Below are 22,201 nucleotides of genomic sequence, written 5' to 3'. Positions count from 1 at the left end.
TTTACTTAAATAGGATATCAGTGAACAGTAAAATTAACAGTTCTGGCTTTTCTAATTTAATGTGCTATTCACAACATTTCTTATGAGTATGAATAGAAACAAAAGCAACTGTTACTTATGAACCTACATTGATAAGGTAATGGTACTGCTACCATGTTTTGATGTAAATCTCATCAATTTAATCTTGGTGTAGTTAGCACTGTTGTGATCACAATTATTTTTATAGACACTGTCGGATGTAGACACTCCTTGTTCCAAATATATTTACATATTTATCTCACTTAATTATCATGTAATTTTAATGAATTTTATTAGTGGGTTTTATCTTAAGTCAGTTATATTTTGTTTACCCTTCAGTAACACGTTTTGAGGACTGCAGCAGTGTAATGCACAAGCCCATCTTGACAGAACTGATGAATAACTAGAGATAGAGGTATTGGCAGGCTGCTCACCAGTGCCATGTCTAGAATTTGTTTTCCTTAATAATTCAGAGAGGCTGGAATTCGATCAAATCATTTCATTTTCAGAGTGAATGGACAGGATAAATGAATAAAGACTCCACTAATGGAACCATTGTGTTTATGTTGTCCAGGGCAAATACATCACATTTTATTGTTTCCTGTGAAAATTATTCATGCATGTGGTTTCTTTGTGGAATCTATTTCTTTTTTGTTGACTAGATTTCTCTTGGCTGGGTATCACTTTTAGCTACTCCCTCGCCCTTTACTGTAGTGCTCGGGTATACCCATTCTACTTTGGTGATTGTCACTCACAAATCAGTGCCCCAGGAGGAGTTCAAGTCCATTGGTTCTGCAGTGTTATTTGTTAGTGGCAGTACTTTTCAGGAGGTTCATGCAAAGAGTGCTCCCAGAGCCAGCAGAATGCATACATACTACATACATAGATAAAAATGCACTTGTGAATGTGGGTGGTATGAGAGTGGTTGCAGGAAATGGCTGTTTATTAACTGCAAGAATTTAACATGGACATGCAAGTAGGATGGGAAGCATTTTGCTTAAATTAATAAAAGTAAGGCTTAAACGGTACCTGATAATATATGTATTTGCTAATAATTATCTTACTCTGTAGCAGTCATAAAACTAATTTTATTCAGTTTGCACATGTGTGTAAGGCGATTAATAGCATTGAATTTTTATCAGTCATAGTAGATAAGCACTGCACACGGAGAACTCGGCTACTACTCCTGCTGGGCTGGGTTGCTGTGCTTTTCAAGTTGAAGAACTAATACAGTTGCTGCAATTCCAAATTCCTCTGTACCACGGTCTAACACAGAGGGGGAGGTGGTTGCAATCTCATTCTGTCCTAGTCCTGAGAGAGAGAGAACACACATGTGATTGATAGGATGCAATGAATATGGTGTGCAGTATACCCTGTCAGTCCAGGTTAGGGGTCAGTAACCCCTAGCACAGGTGCCAAGAGTAGCACACAAGTTGATATTCATCAGCACATGAGACAGGAGCTCAGCCCTGCCCTTCCTTCCCCATGCTGCTAGGAGCTTGCTCAGAACATGCTGCATGCGTCTTAATTTATTTATTAATTAAGCTGTTGTAAAAAGGACTATTAGTGACTTTAAAAAAATATCACTGGCACTCAGACCATGCATAGAGGTCAAAATGTCAAATTTCGGCACTCCACCTCCAAAAGGTTGCTGACCCTTGGTCCAAGTGATGGTATTGTAATATTTTTATGTTGGTTACTTTATGGCTAAGTATCATTAAAACGAATATAATAAACAAATGATTGTTTTCCACCTTTATGTTTAGAAAATTAATCTAGATTTTGGTAATTTCCAAAATGTATTGTCTTTTGTTGTCTTTCTGTACCTTTTAAACAGCTATAACTTTGTTTCTCCTTGATGGTAATCCCAATGGTGTAACTAGCATGTAGAATATCTACCTTGAGCTAGTCAGAAATCTTTAGAGCATTTTACTCTGAAGTGAGGATTTGGTGTTCTGTTCTGAATACTGTGAAAAAGAGAAACATTTCCCATCTTTTTCCTCAAGAAAACTGGTCATAAAAGGTGATAGTTGTTTTCTGAGGGATTTTTGTGCTAGAGCTACTGTCTAGGTTAGTGCATGCTGCTGTCCTGGGGGTGAGTATGCTTCAGTCCATGCTGTTGAAGAGGCATGGTTAGCCAATACCTGTAGATAGTCACAAATCACTATGGCTACGTCTACACGTGAAGCCAACATCGAAATAGGCTATTTCGATGAGTAACGTCTACACGTCCTCCAGGGCTGGCAACGTCGATGTTCAACTTCGACGTTGCGCAGCACCACATCGAAATAGGCGCTGCAAGGGAACGTCTACACGCCAAAGTAGCACACATCGAAATAAGGGTGCCAGGCACAGCTGCAGACAGGGTCACAGGGCGGACTCAACAGCAAGCCGCTCCCTTAAAGGGCCCCTCCCAGACACAGTTGCACTAAACAACACAAGATACACAGAGCCTACAACTGGTTGCAGACCCTGTGCCTGCAGCATGGATCCTCAGCTGCTGCAGCAGCAGCCAGAAGCCCTGGGCTAAGGGCTGCTGCCCACGGTGACCATAGAGCCCCGCAGGGGCTGGAGAGAGAGCATCTCTCAACCCCTCAGCTGATGGCCGCCATGGCGGACCCCGCTATTTCGAAGTTGCGGGACGCGCAACGACTACACGGTCCCTACCTCGACGTTGAACGTCGAAGTAGGGCGCTATTCCTATTCCCCTCATGGGGTTAGCGACTTCGACGTCTCGCCGCCTAACGTCGAAGTTAACTTCGAAATAGCGCCTGGCGCATGTAGCCGTGACGGGCGCTATTTCGAAGTTAGTGCCGCTACTTCGAAGTAGCATGCACGTGTAGACACGGCTTATATGAGGTTGTGAATGATTGGTAGAGTTGCTAAACTGAGTGACTTCAAAAGGAAGCTGGATTTTTTGCCAGACTTGCAAACACCAAGTAGTGTGAGTGAATGCAAAAATCACATAGCTGGCATGTGTGGTGAATTGATGAAGTAGTATCAGATGACTGTCCAGTGGAGTATCAAATATTCTTCACATTAGAATGCACTGATACTTTCTCAGGTTGCCCCTGTTCCTCCCTGACAAGCCAACATAAGCTCCTTCCTGACAGAGGCCTGCCCTTTGGGCCTTTTGATGCTGCAAGTATGGCAAAAAGCCCATCTCAGGTATATGCAATACATACATGGATAGTTTTGCTGTAACAGTTATGGATAGTTTGATTTTTTGTTTGTTTGACACACACAACCTGTTGCTGTCATTCTGCCTTGTCTGTGTAAATTTTGCAAAAATCTGTGCGGGCATATTAGTGTGGAAAGCAGCTGAAGACAATAGCAGGAAAGGGTCTGAGAAGAAATTAACCCATCTTCAAAAAATGAAGCTGAAGTTTTGCCCATTCTAAGTTGCCTACCCTGCCTTTCACTGAAAAATGTCTGCTTTGTGAAAAGAGAAGCTGTGCAGATTCTTCTCACTTGCTTTTTTCCTCCCCCATGAGGTGCAGTCTATGGTCAGTTCTCTCCTCAGTGTAATGTAGTTTGAGAAATGCAAACTAATTCTGGTGCTAGAACAAGAGCCTATTGTTTACAATACAGGGCAGAGCAGGGCTTCTCTGATTTTAGCTGTAGAGATCCTGGGGACATTTTTAAAACATCTCATACTATCACTGAAGTTTCCAAAAAGAGGCAGTATTTATTTGGATTCTATTGCCTTAAAATGAATCCATTGAGATGTTTGATTAGATCTTGTTTTCAATATTGCATGCTGAGCATAAGATCTAATGTTGTCTACCATCTGCTGTTAATGCAGCCTTCCACCTGGAAATAAATGAAACTCCTAGGATATCCAGAAGAAAACACATGTCTAGAATCTTCCTAAATCATTTATGAATATCACTGTTTCTTCACATAAACACACACACACATCTTTATTTGGTTTTAAGCAAACAAGCTTACATTTGATAATGGAAGTTTTGGGACACACAATTTTAGTTTTTTTTTATAAGATTAAGGAAAAAATGAGCCTTAAAGAATCTCTCTGTTTTAGAGGGAATCAGAACTGGATTTTGTTGCAGGAAGGGAGCACGCTCTGCCTGAGAGAAATGATGACATGTAGCTGGTACTTGGAGTAGCCTTGACAAGCTGATATGGAAACATGTAATATGCTAGCCAAGTGCATGTAGTCATGGCTCTTGGTAATTGTTGCCACATGCTCAAGAACATACTACTAATAGTTGCTCCTCCAGCTTATGTGGCTTGAACCATTAGTTTCTTTGGTCTATCCCCATTGGCAATCATTTGTTATAAGGCAGTGGCCATAATAGGAGTAAACAGCTCTCTGTGTCAGACAATTGTGATGAGCTTTCCCATATGCGGTGTAACTAACAAGGTGTCACACACTGGGCATAGGCAGTGAGATTTAGTAGTCAGAGCCGAAGGCGGAATTGGAAATGTAATTGGGAGACAAGTCAGTGGTCAAAGCCAGAAGTCATAGGATTTGGGGGAAGGTAGCGACTAGATATAAAATGGGAACAAGCACAGGTTGGAGCAAAGACTGGTACAGAAAGCAGATCTGCTACAGCTGTAAGCACAGAACACATTGAGCTGCTGTTACAAGGCTTAAAGCTCTTCTATGTAAGAATGACCATACTTGCTTGGAACAATGGTGTGTCTAGCCTAGTATCCTATTTTCCAATCGTACCCAATGCCAGGTGCTTCAAAGGGAATGGCCTGTACAGGGCAACCTTCAAGTGATCCATCTGCTGTCGTGTCCACGCAGCATCTGGCAGACATATGGGATTTTATCCCTGGTAACCATTGATAGACCTATCCTCCATGACCTTATCTAATTCTTTTTTAGTCCAGTTATAGTTTGGGCAGTCACAACATCCCCTAGCAGAGAGTTCCACACGTTGGCTATGCATTGTCTGAAGTAAGCTGCTGTTTATTTTCATTGTATGACTGGTTTCTTGGGTTATGCAAAGGAGAAAATAGCATTTCCCATTCACTTTCTCCACACCACTGAGGATTTTATACACCTCTGTCAAATCCTCCCCACCTTAGTCATTTATTTTTGAGATTAATAGCCCCAGTCTTTTTAATTATCCCTTCATTTCCCAGTGGGTCTTAATATCGTTAGCATTTTTGACTGCCGCCACATATTGAGTGGATGTTTTCAGACAGCTATGCACTGTGGTTCAAAGATCTCTCTCAAGTGGTTGACACCTCTCTTTCCAAATATATAGTTCCCATTGTTTCCTAAAGTACATTATTTTGGATTTATCAGCATTGAATTTCATCTGCCATTTTGTGTACAATCCTCCAGTTCATGAGAGCTCTTTGTAACTTTTGTAATCTGAGGAATTTTGTATCATCTGCAAATTTTACCACCTCACCATTCCCCTCCTTTTCCAGATCATTTGTGACCATGTTGAACAGCACTTTTTTCAGAACAGATTCCTGAGAGATCCAGCTATTTATCTGTCTCTCCATGGTGAAAAGCATATATTCCTAGCCTTTGTTTCCTGCCTTTTAACCACTTTCTGTTCCATGAGTGGACACCCTTCTTATCCCATGACTGTTTAGCTTGTTTAAGAGCCTTAGTGATGGACCTTGTCCAAAGCTTTCTGAAAGTCCATTTACACTCTTTCTACTGGATCACCCGTAGCCACATGTTAACACCCTCACAGAATAGATTGGTGAGGCATGACTTTCTAGTACAAAAGTCACATTGAATCTTCTCCAACAAATTGTGTTAATCTGTCTGATAATTTCTTCTTTATTAACATTTCAATTAATTTGTCTGGTATTAAAGTTAGGCTTATTGTCCTGTAATTACCAGGATTGTCAGTGGATCCCTTTTAAGAAATTGGCATCAGATTAGCTATCCTCCAGTCATCTGGTACAGAAACTAATTTAAGTGATAGGTTACAAACCACACAGTTACAGCTGTGACACTGTAAGCTTGCTAGTGTGGACATGAGTATAGTCCTTTTGGTCTCAAGTAACAGGGGTCTGTATTGTTGGTGCTTACGGTCTTTGGATTTATCCTTGCTGTGGATTCTCTTTTGGCTTTTAGAATTACTTGGAAGAAAATGTGAAGATTTGTCTCAAGCAAAATACAAGCTTTCAAATATAAGCTGTTCAAATCCCCCATTTGAACAGTTAACCAGGCACCTATAATATATTAATTGTGATTAATGTTTCAGAATATTTGCAATTTTCAGTTACCCATGTCTGCAAATTGTGACCATGATGTGAGGAAAAACACAGTGTGTTTGATAAAAATACAGAAAATTAGGTCTGTGGGTCGTGAATAAACCAGGGCATATATTGAATAATACAGGTTGTACCTTCCTGAGCTGGCACCCTCCAGAACCAGGATATTTTGGGACCAGTGGAGATCAGTACTAGCCCATCTGCTGGGCTCTGCTTCTGTAGCAGCAGAGGGGCTGGCACTGAACAAACGGGCACTGGTGGGGAGTACTTCGGGAAAGAAGCAGGCTGACTACAGAGTTCCATGGCCAGGGCACTGTGCCCCATGGCAGCCGTGCTACGGTCCTAGACCCTGCCACCAGCTGCAAGGATGCGCTCCTGACCCCTGGCCACAAGTCTCTGAATCCACACTGTCTCTTCCTCCAAGCACCCCCAGTCCATATTTCTCCCACCAGAAGCTGTGGGTGTGTGGGGAAGGATTTCCTGAGTATGGGGATGTGGGGTGGGGGTGGCTGACTTTTCCCCATGAATGCTCGAGGCCAGGAGCATTGATGGGGATGGTGGACTATAAGTCCAAACTACAGAGGTCAAACCTATAGGTGCATTCTACAGAAGACTTCCATTCTTTTGCCTCCTGAACATACACACACTTGTTTAGCATCCCTTACCTGTATTGTGGGGTAAAGATTAGTGTTTAGTTGTAAAGCACTCTAAAATCCTTACAAGGTGCAATAGAATTTTGGAGAACTACCTGGTCAGTAAATCAGGTATAATTAAAGTAGGAAATTGTGACCAGTACACTGAACGGTCATTTTAGAGCAGAAGTTCATTTTATGGAATGGCTTATTGAATGAAAATTTTATACACAGGAAATGACAAGCATAGCCATTATGGCATAATTGTCATCTATCTATAGTGATCGTTAAATTTGAAAGCAAATACAGTACATTTGTTTAAGATGTGGTTATTGGCATTAATATATTTGTTAGGCATAGCTAGCTTTTTCTCCAATATGTTGCCTGAGTTTTTGTTATTGATTTTTTCATAATTATTTTAGTCAAAATTTGGGGCATCAGTAATCATGACATGATTGTTAATAAGTAAAAACTGTGGGATAAGATGAAAATGCTTTAAATTGATTTACAGATTAACAGGAATCCTTTATGTTGGAATTCCATTATGACTTTAATTTGATTGCGTGCACAAAAGAAGATTTTTATTATTAGATGACTGGACTTTAACTGAGAAATTAGACCTTCATATTTTCATTAGATGCAGTGGAAATATATATTATGGTATAATTATATGTGATACATATTTCGTTTTAAGATTGAATGCATTGCCTTCTTTTAAGAATTACAGTGATTACATGATTTGCAATGGAAAATTGCAGCTAAATCTAAATTACTACAGGACCATCTATAAAGATACGTAATATGCTGCTTACATGGAGCTCTGTGTAGTGAATTCTGAGTGGCCTAGCCTAATGTGAATGTTGAATTTTTTGTTCCTCATGTTGGATGATTGGGTTTTTTGCGGGTTTTTGTTTTGTTTTGTTTTGTTTGTTTTCCCTGTGGGTACAGGACATTTCATCTTCACTCTCTGATCAGAGGAAGCTTTGTATGTTAAAGATCTCTTTCAAAATATGGACCTGTTTAGTTTCTCGCTTGACAATGCAATTTTAAATGTCAAGTGTTTTAGTAGAGATCACAAAATATAAGAATGACACTTCTGCCCAGAAGAAGAAAGGAATAATGTTGTATATCAGTGGAGGAAAGGAGAAGATAATAAAGAAGAAAAAGAGAATTTTAGAAAGCAAAGTTTATGGGAGGAAAATAAATGCAGCCAAAACCACACAAAGTTCATCCCACTGATGTGTAGGACCCAGTTGTACAGCACCAAACATTAAGCTTTCTTCAGTTCTCTCATCTGATTGCTGACCTCCACAGAGTTGTTGGCAGCACTGGAGTCACTTCACAGCATGGAGTGCGGGTTCTGGACCTAGGAAACCAGCTCAGGCTGGTGGGATCACATCATTTTGCAGTCATGGGATGATTGTCAGTGGCTGCAAAACTTCTGCATGCATAAGGCCTCTTTCACAGAACTTTGTGAAGGTGCTGTCCCCTGCTTTGCAGAGCATCAGTACTAGAATGAAACCTACTTTGACAGCTGTGAAGCACGTGGCAATTACTCTGTGGAAGTTTGCAACACCAGACAGCTACTGGTCAATGGGAAATCAATTTAGAGTGGGCAGATCTACAGTGGGGACTGTTGTCATCCATGTAACCAAGGTGATTGCTGAGCTTCTCCTGTGAAAGACAGTGACTTTGGGGAATGTGCAGAACATAGTGGATAGATTTTCTGCCATGGGGTTCCCTAACTGCGGTGAGGCCGTAGATGGAATGCACATCCACATCCTGGCACTGGACCACCAGGCCTCAGTGTACATTAACTGTAAATGGTATTTCTCCGTGGTGGTGTAGACATTGCTGGACCACAAAGGTTGTTTCACTGACAACATGGATGGTCAGGAGGGATGAATCATGTGCACATCTTTAGGAATTCTGGTCTGTTTAGAAGGCTCCAGAATGGAACTTTCTTTCCAGACCAGAAAATGAACATTGAGGGAATGGAAATTCCCATAGTGATTCTTGGTGACCCTGCTTACCCCTTGTTCTCTTGGCTCACGAAGCCATACGCAGGCACACTGGACTCCAGTAAGGAGCTCTTCGACTACAGGCTGAGCAGGTGCAGATGGTGGTAGAAAGTGCCTTTGGCCATTTAAAAGCTAGGTTCAAGTGTCTTCTAACCCACATGGACCTCAGTGAAGAAAACATTATCCTTGTCATTTTGGCCTGCTATGTTCTTCATAACATTTGTGAAGCTAAGGGGGAGAATTTCATGCCAGCGTGGGAGACAAAGCAGAGAGGCAGAGATCTTGGCCGGAAGTTATCAGCAACTGAACACCATCATGTTAACTAATAAACAAAACTTTCTTTTTCCAACCTACAATGTTTTTACTTAGGAGGCCTTAATGGCAGAGTAGTGGGTATATGAAAAACAAAAAGATACTAAGCTCATGGTTCATCATGTGTTAGCCTTCTTCTGGTGGGTGATTCCCTGGGGGTAGAGTGCAGGGATGTCCATGATCTTCCCCCCACTTGTTCTGGGTCCCTGATGAGATGAGGGGGCAGAATGTGCAGAGGGAGGGGGTATGGAAGGGTGTGCATAGATTGCACAGAGGATGCAGAGGCCTGAGTAGGGGAGGGGGACTGATTGTGTGGAGGGAGGTCTGAAATGGTGGGGCCTGGAGAGGCCAGAAACATAGGGCCCTGACTAGGGGAGGAGAATGAATGTGGTATGGGTGGCATGTAATGGGAGTTGCTGAGGTGGCTGGGGGAGAGTCCTGACCAGGTGGGGAGAGTGAGTATGGGTAAGGTGGCATGTAATGGGGCATGTATTGGACAGGGGGTGCAGAGATTGTTGATTTTGACTTTTCAAGCATTGCTTCCATTATTTCAGTCTGCCTTGGCATTATTAACAGGACTAAAGGGTTCATTTTTGCTGGGTTGTCCACTGTTTACTCCACTCTCTCTGCTCCTGTTTTTCCTTTACTGCCACTTTAAAATAATTCTCCTTCATTTCTTGATGGGACTTCTTCCTCCACCACATTTGTGGCAACCTCATTTTGGAGGGACTCGGGCCTCTATTTCTGGTTGCAAAGTCGTTTCCTGAAGAAAAAAAAAGTTGAAATATTATGGGCATTGTCAGTAGTAAGATTTTTATCTTTACTGGGCACAATGAGCATACTGACAGAATGAATGGCTGTCTCTCTGTATGAAAGAACACATTGCAACTGCCAGGTCACTCTGTGGACTCTAAAGGCTGAAGAATGCCATGATTCCAAGCCAAATGCTTTAGGCTCTTCTTCAGCTGACATTTATTTTCAACATAATGGTAAGCTCTCTTTGGTTCATGAGGGAAAAAATTTGCCACATGTCTGATCAGCTGCCAGCACAGCCCAGGGGGTAAGGGGTGGCCTGCCACATGGGCTTCTTATTAAAGTAGCACCTTGATGCAAAAGCAGGCTGCTCCAGGAGTTAAAAAATCATTAAAAGTCAATGTGCATGCCCACATGAACTAGGGCAGGGTTCTGATCACCCATCAGCTCGGTGGGGGAGGGGAGGGAGGTTTGCTGCATATCCAATCGGCTGCACAGCTGGGAGGTGGGTGGGAGTGGCCTGTCACGTGGGCTTCTTAAAGCACTGCCTTGATTTAAAAACAGGCTGCTCTAGGAGTTTAAAAAAAAATCATTAAAAGTCACTGGCCCAAGGGGAGGGGGTTCGGGGAGGGGCTTGCCAAGCACCATGATTTAAAATCGAGTCAGGCTGCATGAGTTTTCCTCTGCACTGGGTGGGTCACAGACAAATAATCATGAGTGACTCATGAAACTTCCCATGTGTTCTAGGTTGCCAAATGAGACGTCAGACTCCTCAGAATAAGAAGAAGGGATAAGGAAAGATTGCTTGTTCTGTCCAGGAATGCTGGAAAATTTGTAAGAATGCTCTGTGGGGCCATAATTTCATATACATAGTGGTGGCTTGGCGTGGCAAGGTGTCTTACTGTGAAAGCAGGAACAAGTCAGGTCTCCCCAAAAATCTCGAAGGAGAATCCAAAAGTGCCTGTCTTAGACCTTCAGTGAGATGTCCAAACATTAGCAGTGCTCCATCATCAGGAATATTAACAAGCTGTTCTAAGGGAACTGGGCATAGGCCCTTCCCCTCACAACTGCAGCATACTATTATCAGTAGGAAAAAAGCATACCAGAAGTGCCCTCTCCAGCATCCCAGTTTGCTTCTGAAGCCTCCTCTGAGATAAGGGGACAGCTCCTGGCTTGCAGGATCCACTTCTGCACTCAACTGGACCCTGCTGTCCACCACCTTTTCATTCAGCAAATCAGCCTCCTCTCCTCCTCCACCCCCACTGCTTCATCATCCTGCCAAGCAGCACTTCTAAATGCAGAGTCGATGCATCTTCTGGGGAAAGAAGTTGTATCTGTCCCCAGAATAGCATGAAGTTCATCATATCGGCATTTCTGGGGAAATGTCCCAGACTGACCATTAGCTGCTTTGCACTGTTGGTAGTTTTGCCTCAGCTCCCTTGATTTCAATGTGGCACTGCTGAGTGTCCCTGGTGTACCCTTTCAGTATCATGCCTTGTGATATCTTCACATAAATATTGGCATTTCTTTTTCTGGCTTTGAGTTGAAGGAAGATAGTTCCTTCCCCACAAACTGCGATGAGGTCCAAGATCTCCTGATGGCTCAATGCTGGGGCTCTTTTGTGACCCAGGGAACTCATGACTAGTGTGTGTGCTCCTGACATCTGCTCGCCAAGCTGGCCAGAGAGGAAAAGAAATGGATTCAAAATTCCAGGGCTGATAACCACTGCTTCCTGTCACCTACTTGCTGCTCACCTGGGGAGCAGTGGAGGTGATGGGATGACCAGAAAAGACACATTGAGGGGCATTATGGGACCATTTCAGAGGCTAGTAAAATTGATTTTAACAATGCTGCTTTCTGCACTTGTGTAGGTGGACACTGTAAAATTGAGTTTTAGGAGTTACTCCTGGGGAATTCGGCATTGCAAAAGTTGACCGCAGAGCCTTAAGATCAATACCTATTGATAGCTTGGTGTGGAATGATAGTTTACAAAATTGACCTTAGACCCTTTAATTCAACTTAATCTCCTAGTGTAGATCTGGCCTTAGAGCCTGGGAATCCCCATCAGTGACAAGTCCATTATGTCATGGGTCCTTTGGAACACAACACTTTTTTATTTCTGTCAGAGATTATATGGATATTCAGCCCTTATGTATTGTGATGTAAGCAAACACCATTGGTCAGGATCACAAAGGGTTTTTTAGTAACTAACTGCCACTTCAGATGACTAGTTCAGCATTTAGGTGCCATTGCTCAGTTCCCACCTAATCATGCCCAAATTTCAGAAACTGGGCTTGTACATAGCCTCCATAGTTCCAGACACCACTAAGCTGTTCATTGCCTGTGCTCCAGCAGAATTCTCAAACTAGATATTCACCTATCTGTCTTGCCTTTGGAGCCTGCTCTGGTAGGTGGGAGGAGGGAAGTAGCAGTGCTGCTACAAATCCAGGTCTTATATTCAATTCACACCCCCTTTCTACTCTAAAACAGAGATTCAGAGTTAAGTCTCCCACTGCCCAGGAGAGTGCCTTAACCAGTGAGTTGAGGGGTATTATGGCATAGTTCTCCTTTGGTCTCTGATATTGAAAGAGGATGGGCAAAAATTTTTGATTGGGGGCACTGTGAAAATTAAGTGGTCAATTGCCAAACTTCTATGATATTAAGGAGGTGGTGCAGGATCTAGGACAGAGGATGGATGCAGAAGGGACCTCAGTGTAGAGGAGGGGGTTGCAGGAGGGCACATGGGGTCTAGGAAGGAGTCTGGGTGAAGGAAACACACACTGTTGGATGAGGGCACTCTCTTAACCACCTGGGTACCACCTGAATCTTTTGTGGGTGGTCCCCGAAGCATTCAGCATGCAGAGGACACAGCTTGTGACCAGTGTTCCCTGTAAGTTCTGCGCTTGTGCAGCTGTGCAGGACAAATTTCAGATGCCATCTACCTGATTAGCAGAGTGCTCAGAGCTAGTTTTTTGTTTCTCTTGGTGGCACACAGTCACTTTTGCCTCAGTGCACATGAAACGTGTATTGTACACATGGATGGGAAAAAATCTGTGTATGGATAGAAATGATTGGAGGGAACACAGCTTGTGACCTACTTTGGAGTCCTGATCCACAGTCTGAGAACTGCTGCATTAGAGAGGCTGGAAGGCTAATTCAGGGTTATGAATTCCACCTGTTGGCAAGGCACCTAGGAGTTAGGTGTGGCAATGCCTATATCCTCATTGTGAATCCAGTTCAGCTGGCTAGGACTGGGAAGAAACTTTCCTCTTTGAGCACTTTTGGGCTTTGCTCCCTTTCTCTGAAGCATATGCCACACGTCACTATTGGGAATAGACCATAGCTCTAATCCAGTATGGGAACTCTTGATTTCCTGACCAACTACTGCTGTAGTTGCATTGCAGTACCCTACAGTTGTCAGCAACATGTGGACATTGAGTTTAACTCAGTCTTCTGGCCCACTTGTTGTTTTTCATGAAACTTTCACATTGAATCAGTTGTGAGTTTTGCCTGCTTAAAGACTAATGGATTGGAACCTTAGTGACGCCTCAAAATAATGGAGGTTTTTTTGTATGCGAAATACAGATGCATACTGTTTTAAATGTGAACTTTTATTCTGAAACCAATTTCTACTGTAGGTCTAGTCCATTGTTTTTATCATTCTTTTCCATAAAATGTATTTTAAATGCAATAACATGTACTATAGGTTTTATGAAAAGTCCTCATTGAAAATCTTGGATGCTTTCCATTAGGATCCCTACAGACCCATCCAATTTAAAAATAGTGTTTTATTCTCTCCTTAATTACAATACTTGGAGCAGTTCTCTGTTAACTGTTTTGAAGTTCCACAGAATAATGATTCTGTCAGAACTATAAAGAGTTTGACAGAAAATATTCACAGTAGGAAACTCACTGTTGCTTAGCTACCTACCCGTTTAATTCGGACTCTCTAGCAATTTGATAATGACTAGCCCTTAAGCTACTAAATGTATTTGTTCATGACATGTTGTGCCATATTATGTGTGCATTTCACCTTTGTGTTACAGCTATTACTGTTGGAATAAAGACAGTGTTTATAATGGGGTTAGATATAGTATAAATCAAAAATCTTAAATACATCAGTTATACAAGCCACTGTTAGTGAAGTTCCCATCAGGGTACTGCTCAGGTGAAATTGCTGGACAGAGTAAAAGTCTGAATTAAAAGCATTATGGGTCTGATCCTCCAAATATTTACTTCTGCTGTGATTAGTCTCATTAAAGTGATACAACTACTCTTATCAGTAAGTACTGCAACCAGGGTAAATATATGCAGGTGAGACTCTGAATCTTGAAGTGCATGCAGTTACACTCCCCCCTCCACCAAATTGTATATTTAATTGCAAGTGAAGATATCACAGCATCCTCATATTTTGTCCATCCAGACATTTTACAAGGGTGTACAGTGGCTGGGTTCAGTATTCCCTCTAATTTTTTCATTCCATGGTGGAATAAATCTTACGTGCACCAACGCATGTGCAGGTGTGTGTTACCAATGGAAACGCTGCCTGTTGTGAGCAGCTCCAGGTGCTCCACTACTCATCTGGCCAGCACCTGAATCTCTCCTGGTGGCCTCCCATGTGCTCAACTTACAGGAACAGTGGTTGGTTTTAGAACAGGTAGGCAATGATTTTTGATGGGGAGACACTCGAAGATTTGGGTAAGTGGTCCAGGACCACTCTTTTCTATGGACAGGGTGTGGGGTCTGGGATGGTGGCTGGGAGCTCAGGGTAGGGCTAGGTACAGAGGAAGGTGTGGGATCTGACAGGAAGTTTGGGTGGTGGAGGGAGTTGTGAAGTGGGTCATGCTATAGGGGTGCAGTGTCTAGGAGGGGATATGGATGCAGGGGATGAGTCTGGCCTGGGGAGGGATGCAGGGTCTGGAAGGGAGCTGGGGCGCCAGAGGCAGGCTCTGACCTGGAGGCACTTGCCTAAGCAGCTCCCACCCAGCAGCACTCTGACAGGCTTCTCTGCCTGTCAGCAGCCTTGGCCCACTGGCTGTTTTATGCAGCTCTCTGCACTGCGGTCAAGGGGAGGGCTTTGCAGGCTGCCCCGCCCCCTACAGAATCTCTGAGTTGTTATTTGTTGAGCCAGTAGGAGCTGGGAAATTATGTTCACTGCCTCTTCTCCCAGGAAACTCTCAACTAACTAGGAGCCGAGAGATTTTGCTGGGGGTGGGAGCGGCACAAGAAACTCTTCCTGTTCGGCAGCACAGAGAGCCACAGGGAACAGTCAGCTGCTTTGAGCTGCTCCCTGCAGCTGGGGCCAGTCACTGGCCATATTAAAAGGCTTGGCAAGTTGGACCAGCTCACCCCTGGTTTAAAAGGAGCTTTGCTTGAATAAGGACTGCATGGTAAGATCCATATGGTGAGCAACTGTGCATAAATACAAAAATACTGGATTGTTAAAGAACATGGGAGGCAAGATTTGTGTACTGACTACAACTTTCTCATCAGCCCTCTTACCAATATCTATACAGGGTCAGATTTTTTTAAAAGAAATCTCTTGATGTGTCCATAAAATGTGTGTATGCTCTAGTCTACTTGAAAAACTACATTCATGCATACATACTGGTATTGTGCAAATTTGTGCACCTATTATATGGGGTGCATATGGGCATGTGAAACTTTTTGCCCCTCAAATTTAAGCAGACCCTTTGATTAATGTATTTTTGACTATTACAGTATTTTAATCTGACCTCCTGCATAATATTGGTCATAGAGTTTTACCCAGTAATCCTCGCAGCAAGCTCAGATCTACTTGTTAAATCCAGTTTTGATTTAAAGATTTAAAAGTTGGCGCTTAGTGGTGGGGCGCTTTATAATTACCCCCTTCTCTCTGTGCACCTTTTTGCATTCTGAAAACAATTTCTATCACCCACTTCCCACTTCACTAAAAAGACTCCAGCAGTTTGTTACTGAAACAGAAATGTTTAGTCCAAAATGTTAATTACCATAAAATGCAAATAATTATTTTAATTCCTGACATCTGAAAATTGTTTTGCTTATCTACACCTCTGCAATTCTTGATGTTCTGTATTAAAAAAAAACAAAACAAACTCTTGTCTACAAACTGTATCCTGTTAGTCTCTGTTTTATGTCAGGATTTTAGTGCCCAAGAAGCTTATTTACAAGCAGTGTTCCCTCTAATTCAGGGGTGGCCAGTCCCTGGCTCTTGAGCAGCATGCGGCTGCCCATAAGAGCCACGCACCTGGACTGCTGTCTGCCACTCCGCACATGCAGTCCAGTGCTTGGCGGGAGAAGTGCATGCTGGCAGCAGAGGCAGTGGCTCTGGGGCAGCAGTAGTGGTGGTGGCAGTGGCTGTAGTGAGTCTCCAGCATTGAGTTACTGCAGGACGAGGGCAGGACTGGAGGGAGCCTGGTTCCCGAGGACAGGGAGGGCATTGAGTTAGAGCAGAGAAGGGCTGGGGTTACCTGGCTCAGGGAGGTGGGAGATTGGGAGAGCTGGGGGCTGCCTGGTTCTGGAGGAGGGGAGAGAGATTGGGTTAGAGTGGGAGGCTGGAGGTGGCTGGCTCTGGGGGAGGGGGAGGGCGTTTATTTTATCTGTGTATCTATAGATATATGTAAGTTCCTTCATGCCACAAAACCATTTAAAAAGTCATGAACTTTTATTTTGAATATGACATTCAGGTTTTTGAGTTTTCCTGTTTCTCTCTCCTAGACTGGTTCAGCTGTTTCATTTCTGTGCTGTCATTTTATGTGTTCAGTAGTTATGGGATGCACATGTGCCACTGGTAGTTAAAAATTTTGGTACATTTAAATATAACTGTGTGCTCAGTTAGCTGCATTATTGACTATTTTAGGCATGTAACAGAGGCACCTCTTGGACTTGAGTGTAGAACCTCTCAGACTTGAACGTACATGGTTTAATGGTCACATTCAGTTTTCAGTCATGTCCCTCAATATATGTTTATGTTTAAGATGAGTGAGCCTACAGCTTCACTACTCTCAACAATTTTCCTTTTTGTTGCTTTAGTCCTTGTATCAGTAACACATCCAGTACATTTTAAAGCTCTGCTGCATGGTTTTGAACAGGTTTTGTCCTTGGTTTCCAATGTAAAAGAATTACTGCATTATTATACCAGACTCCATTTTTGTCTTGGAATTTCATGGGGAAAACTTCAGTACACGGCATGACAAAATGTAAAACTATGCTCATAGGTCATCTTATAAATATTTATTCATATAAATTCTTTAACGAAATTAAATTATGTGTTCTGTACAAAATAGAGGAGAGGCTTTTAGTGTCAGTGACTGCAAATTGAAGTCATTTGTCTAGAAGGGTCAGGTGCCACTTTGTGGTGAGGATTTGTCTCAGCTCCAGTAGGAGAGATTGATAATACAAGAGATTGATGAAATGAGCAATGCAGTATGCATGCGAAGTTGTGGGTTAATTAGGAGAATTTAAACAAGAAAGTTCCTTTGTGTGGAGAAGTGTTTGGGAGCTGTTACTCTCAGAACTGTGGTACATTGGCAGCTTTGCACATTTAGAGTTGATTTTCCTGACATATTTACGTGGAGATGTGTGCTTATGAATACCAATGAAGGGGTATCAACAGGAGATACGTTTTATAGTTAAAACTATAGTTTCCTAGCAAATGTGAGAATGAGTATATTTACTTTGTCTTAAATCTTCATCTTTGTTATTTAATGTAAATTATAATCTGAGTTTCTTGACTCTCTCAGCAGGGAAAATAATTTCAATAATGTTTTGTGGTCTTGTGCTTTTGGCTTGGTTTTCAGGACCTTCTGTTTCCATTAGCTTTGTTTATGCATCATTTTTTCTGAAATGTAATATTTGTTTCTCATGATTTAAAAAAAAAACTACCCATACCTATGCAGTTTTAGAAAATGGTGGCTGAAAAATCCAAAGGCTTCTGTTGTTGTAAATTGAAAAGCTGTTTGAAAGAACAGAAGTTGCAAACTGCACCTATTGCTTTAAAATCCCCAGCCATCTGGTCCATTTTGTGGGAAACTGCAAGTTTCTCATAACCAGTTTCATTCAGAAATTGGAACTTTAGTGTGTTCTGTATTTGTAATATTTATTTACCTGAGGGTGATATGACTGTTTTAATCTGACTTCTTGCCACAAAAGCAGAACACCATACTGCATTGCTCATAGCATCAATCAATATAGAAGGGGAATGATGCAAATTTTAGGTAGAAAATGTATATATTCTGTGCATGATGGATAGGTTTAAAAATATTAAGAAGCCTAATTCCTTCTTAGAAAATTAACAATAACTAAGCAAGAACTTGATAATTTGTGCTATTTAAACATGACCTATTTCTGTAGCAATTCTGTTTTAGCAGCATTTGTTTATTTGTGTTTCAGCAACTCTACTCCTTGCACACCTAGGATTCTGCCTTACTGTATCTGGTGGTGTATGTGTACTTTGTGCAGGAGACGTATAGATATGCTTCTCTTAAGAAATTCAGCTTTGATATCGCTGATTTCAGCATGTTTAAATTTTCAGCCAAAATACTGCATGAATTTCGCAGCCCTTAAAAGACCCAGAATGCCCAAAATCTATCAACCTTGCAGGGTTCATTTCCCACCACAGACCATATAGGATCTGAAATTTTCAGGGTGCCGAGGATAACAGAAGGTATACAAATATTACCACTCAGTTTGTATCAGAAGGAGCTAAGCTATTTTAGCTGTACTTCACTTGGCTGAAGATTAGAGGATTGTTTCAGGGAGGAGTCCTGAGTGAGGAACAGACAAGCACAGACTCTTGGGCTTCATGAGGTGTAAATCCTTGGGGAAACTATAGTGTTCAAATCAATCATATTGTGTATTATAGGCATGTGATGATTAATTATATATTTAATAACTGTTCCGTAAGTACTTGAGCATAGAAGGAACTTCAGATAATTTCTTAGATGATGAGGAACCAAGCTCCTCTTTAAAAAAAAAGTTTCAAATTTAAGAATGTATATTTTTAATATTAAAGAAAGTTTTACCCTCTTCTTCCATAAAATTGCATAGTTCACATGAGCCCAAGCACGCAAATTTTATTCTAAACAACTGTGTGAGGGATTTTTCTTCCGGCAAGTTATGTGCACTTACAAATAGTGTACAACAAAAGTGGTGTCTCACTCACAGCTATAGGCCGCATCTACACGTGCAAGCTAGTTTGAAGTAGCGGCGCCAACTTCGAAATGGCGCCCGTCACGGCTACACGTGTTGGGCGCTATTTCGAAGTTGAAATCGATGTTAGGTGGCGAAACGTCGAAGTCGCTAACCCCATAAGGGGATGGGAATAGCACCCTACTTCGAAGTTGAACGTCGAAGTAGGGCACGTGTAGCCAATCTGCGTCCCGCAACATCGAAATAGCAGGGTCCGCCATGGCGGCCATCTGCTGAGGCGTTGAGAGACGCTCTGTCTCCAGCCCCTCTATGGTCACCGTCTGCAGCAGCCCTTAGCCCAGGGCTTCTGGCTGCTGCTGCGGCAGCTGGGGATCCATGCTGCATGCACAGGGTCTGCAACCAGTCGTCGGCTCTGTGGATCTTGTGTTGTTTAGTGCAACTGTGTCTGGGAGGGGCCCTTTAAGGGAGCGGCTTGCTGTTGAGTCCGCCCTGTGACCCTGTCTGCAGCTGTTCCTGGCACCCTTATTTCAATGTGTGCTACTTTGGCGTGTAGACGTTCCCTCGCAGCGCCTATTTCGATGTGGTGCTGCCCAACGTCGAAGTTGAACGTCGATGTTGCCAGCCCTGGAGGACGTGTAGACGTTATTCATCGAAATATGTCGCTACATCGAAATAAGCTATTTCGATGTAGTGTGCACGTGTAGACGTAGCCATAGTGTGACTCCCAGAATAACAGACTCTCAACTCACTTCAGCCTAGTTACTTTTAATTTCATTAAATGAACAGATGTTTGGCACTGGGTATCAAAGGTGTCAGTATTCTGCTCTCGTGCATAGACTTAGTTCCAGTTAATAAATCCAGTGAGTAGTTAACATGAAGAACTAACAGTAATACCATTTTTATTTTACAGAAACCAAAACAGAAAGACTGGCATCCTCCAGGAGGTTTTATTCTGGGACTCTGGGCATTGATTATCATGGTTTTCTTTAAAACATATGGAATCAAACACATGAAATACATCTTCTAGGTTTTCTGAGCAACTGACTGCAACATCGGATGAAAATTGGTGTTATCAAAGGTTCTTTACTTGTGCATTATGTCTGTTTCTACTGACAATGCTGAAACCTCACATTGAGATGATCTTTTGATGTTGTGTCATCTGTCCTCATTTCTGTAAAAAGCCTAACTAATGGTTGTACAATTGGATGATTTCATACTTTAACATTTAAACACATTTTAATGCTGTTTCTGAGCAATATTTCATCCCTTGTTTTCAGAGGCAGAGCAGGAAAACTAATCTGAGCTGAATCTTTAAAATATCTGTAAAAAAGAGAACATTCTTTCTTTTTCACCTCTAACTGAATCTTTTAAAAAGTTATCCTGTCACTGAAACAAATGTCTAGACAGTATGCTGAACCTTATTTAAAATGTCATTTTATCAATAAAAACTTAAGTCACTCTATAGACTTCAGGCATGACATATTGAAAACTTGCTCAACAGAAACAAAAATATTGTAGGAAATATTGATTTGTTTGTGTTAAATGCAATTCTTCAGCTCATTTCTTTTACCTAGAGCAATTTTGGGTTTAGGACTCCATGAGCCATTTGAATTGAAAACACATTATGGCCTCAGTGAATCTAGTTGAAGAAGAAGCTGCCAAAATGTGTAAAAACATGAACATTGTCCATTAGAAACCATTTGTTCATAGAATCATTGATAGACCTTGAAATTCTGTCTTTATAAGGCTATGTAATTTGGATTAGAGGGTTTTCTAATGCTTTAAATACACTGGATCTTTGTTTGCCTAGAGGAAAATTGACTTTGGTATCAGTTGCAAATTATACTATTGGAGTTTCTGAAATGCATTGTTTGAAGCCTTGTAAATTTTGTTTTGACATATCTGTTGGTTTGTTCTTATTAACTATTTACTAATTAATCTATGCTAAGTAGACTTTGTTCCTTATTTTCCCCAGTATTAGGTGATAGGAGGACCATGCACAGGAACATCAAATGCCCGAAGAGAGGTTTCTGAAGATGTTTTTCCTGAATGCCTCAGGGTTCTGCTTTGTATGACAAATATAAAGATTAGATATACAGGAAGGAATAGACTATCCGACATAAATCTCTAAAAATCATTTGGAATTGTTTGTATTACAAACGTATAGATGTCAGGATCATTTTGTTGGAGAGAATACAGCATTCAGCATTTTCATAGTGCATAGAATATGTACATTAAATGGTTTTATCTTTGTTATTTCTAGGCTTGATTGTAGCATCTTGCCACAGCCTCATGTTAGCACTTCTGGTAAGGGTATGGTGCTTGATCAGGTACTTCTGCTGGCTGGTGCTGGAGACTAGCAGCATCAAGGCACTTATTCCACAGTGTCATTCTGCTCTCCCTAAGCACAATGTTGTTCTCAGCACCTGTGATGAGCATGAGTGAGCGGAGAGCTGTAGGCTTCTTTTTACATATGTGCACATGCATCTCCCCTACCTTGGCACTGCTATGAAAGAGGAACAAATGGGCAAATAGAGGCAGACAGTGCCTTTTGTATTCCTTTAAAAAGAGAGACAGTTTTTAGGGAAGGTGAATGACTTGAGTGATTAGATCTGGGCTATGGAATCTTTTGCTTCTAGAACCCTAGTTCACAGCACTTGAAACATTTTTCTTTCTGAGCACCAGCAATGTGGCTGGATGTTAAACTAGAAGCAGCAGCTCCCTGTGAAAAGCGTGTTACAGTCTAATAATGGGGTAAACCAAGAGAAATAAGCTTAAGATTGGCACTTGCTTGCTTTCCATCATCCAAACCACCTCCACACACAGCACCAAGTGACTCCCTTTGTGAATGAGATGCCAGTGAATAGATGAGCTTGGAAAACAAACTGCTGTACCTGTTCTATGGCCAAAAGGAAGGTGTATTTCTTCCCATGGCTCAGTCCAGGAGATTTCTCAACCGGGCAGTACTCTCAAACGAATTATAAAACTGGCAAGAAGTATGTTTCTTTGTTCTAAAAATGAAATGGCATGAGAATGACAAGAATTTAAAATGAAAAGTGCAATCTATCTCTGCTATTTCTAATGCACCTATCAATATAATAT

General features: G+C 41.9%; 1 protein-coding gene across 1 annotated transcript in view; it reads left to right on the top strand.

The window, feature by feature from the left end:
• Positions 1-21,355, top strand: part of PIGK (phosphatidylinositol glycan anchor biosynthesis class K) — a 143,098-nt gene extending 121,743 nt beyond the window's left edge. The window contains exon 11 of the mRNA XM_075002854.1: positions 20,010-21,355. Coding sequence (XP_074858955.1) covers positions 20,010-20,126 — 117 coding nt within the window. The 3' untranslated portion in view covers positions 20,127-21,355. The remainder of the gene's footprint in view (positions 1-20,009) is intronic.
• Positions 21,356-22,201: the final 846 nt, after the last annotated feature.

The sequence above is a fragment of the Carettochelys insculpta genome, chromosome 9 (genome assembly GCF_033958435.1).
Source record: "Carettochelys insculpta isolate YL-2023 chromosome 9, ASM3395843v1, whole genome shotgun sequence".
NCBI lineage: Eukaryota > Metazoa > Chordata > Testudines > Carettochelyidae > Carettochelys > Carettochelys insculpta.
Note: the sequence above shows the minus strand (reverse complement) of the source record. Positions and strands in the feature narration are given on the sequence as shown.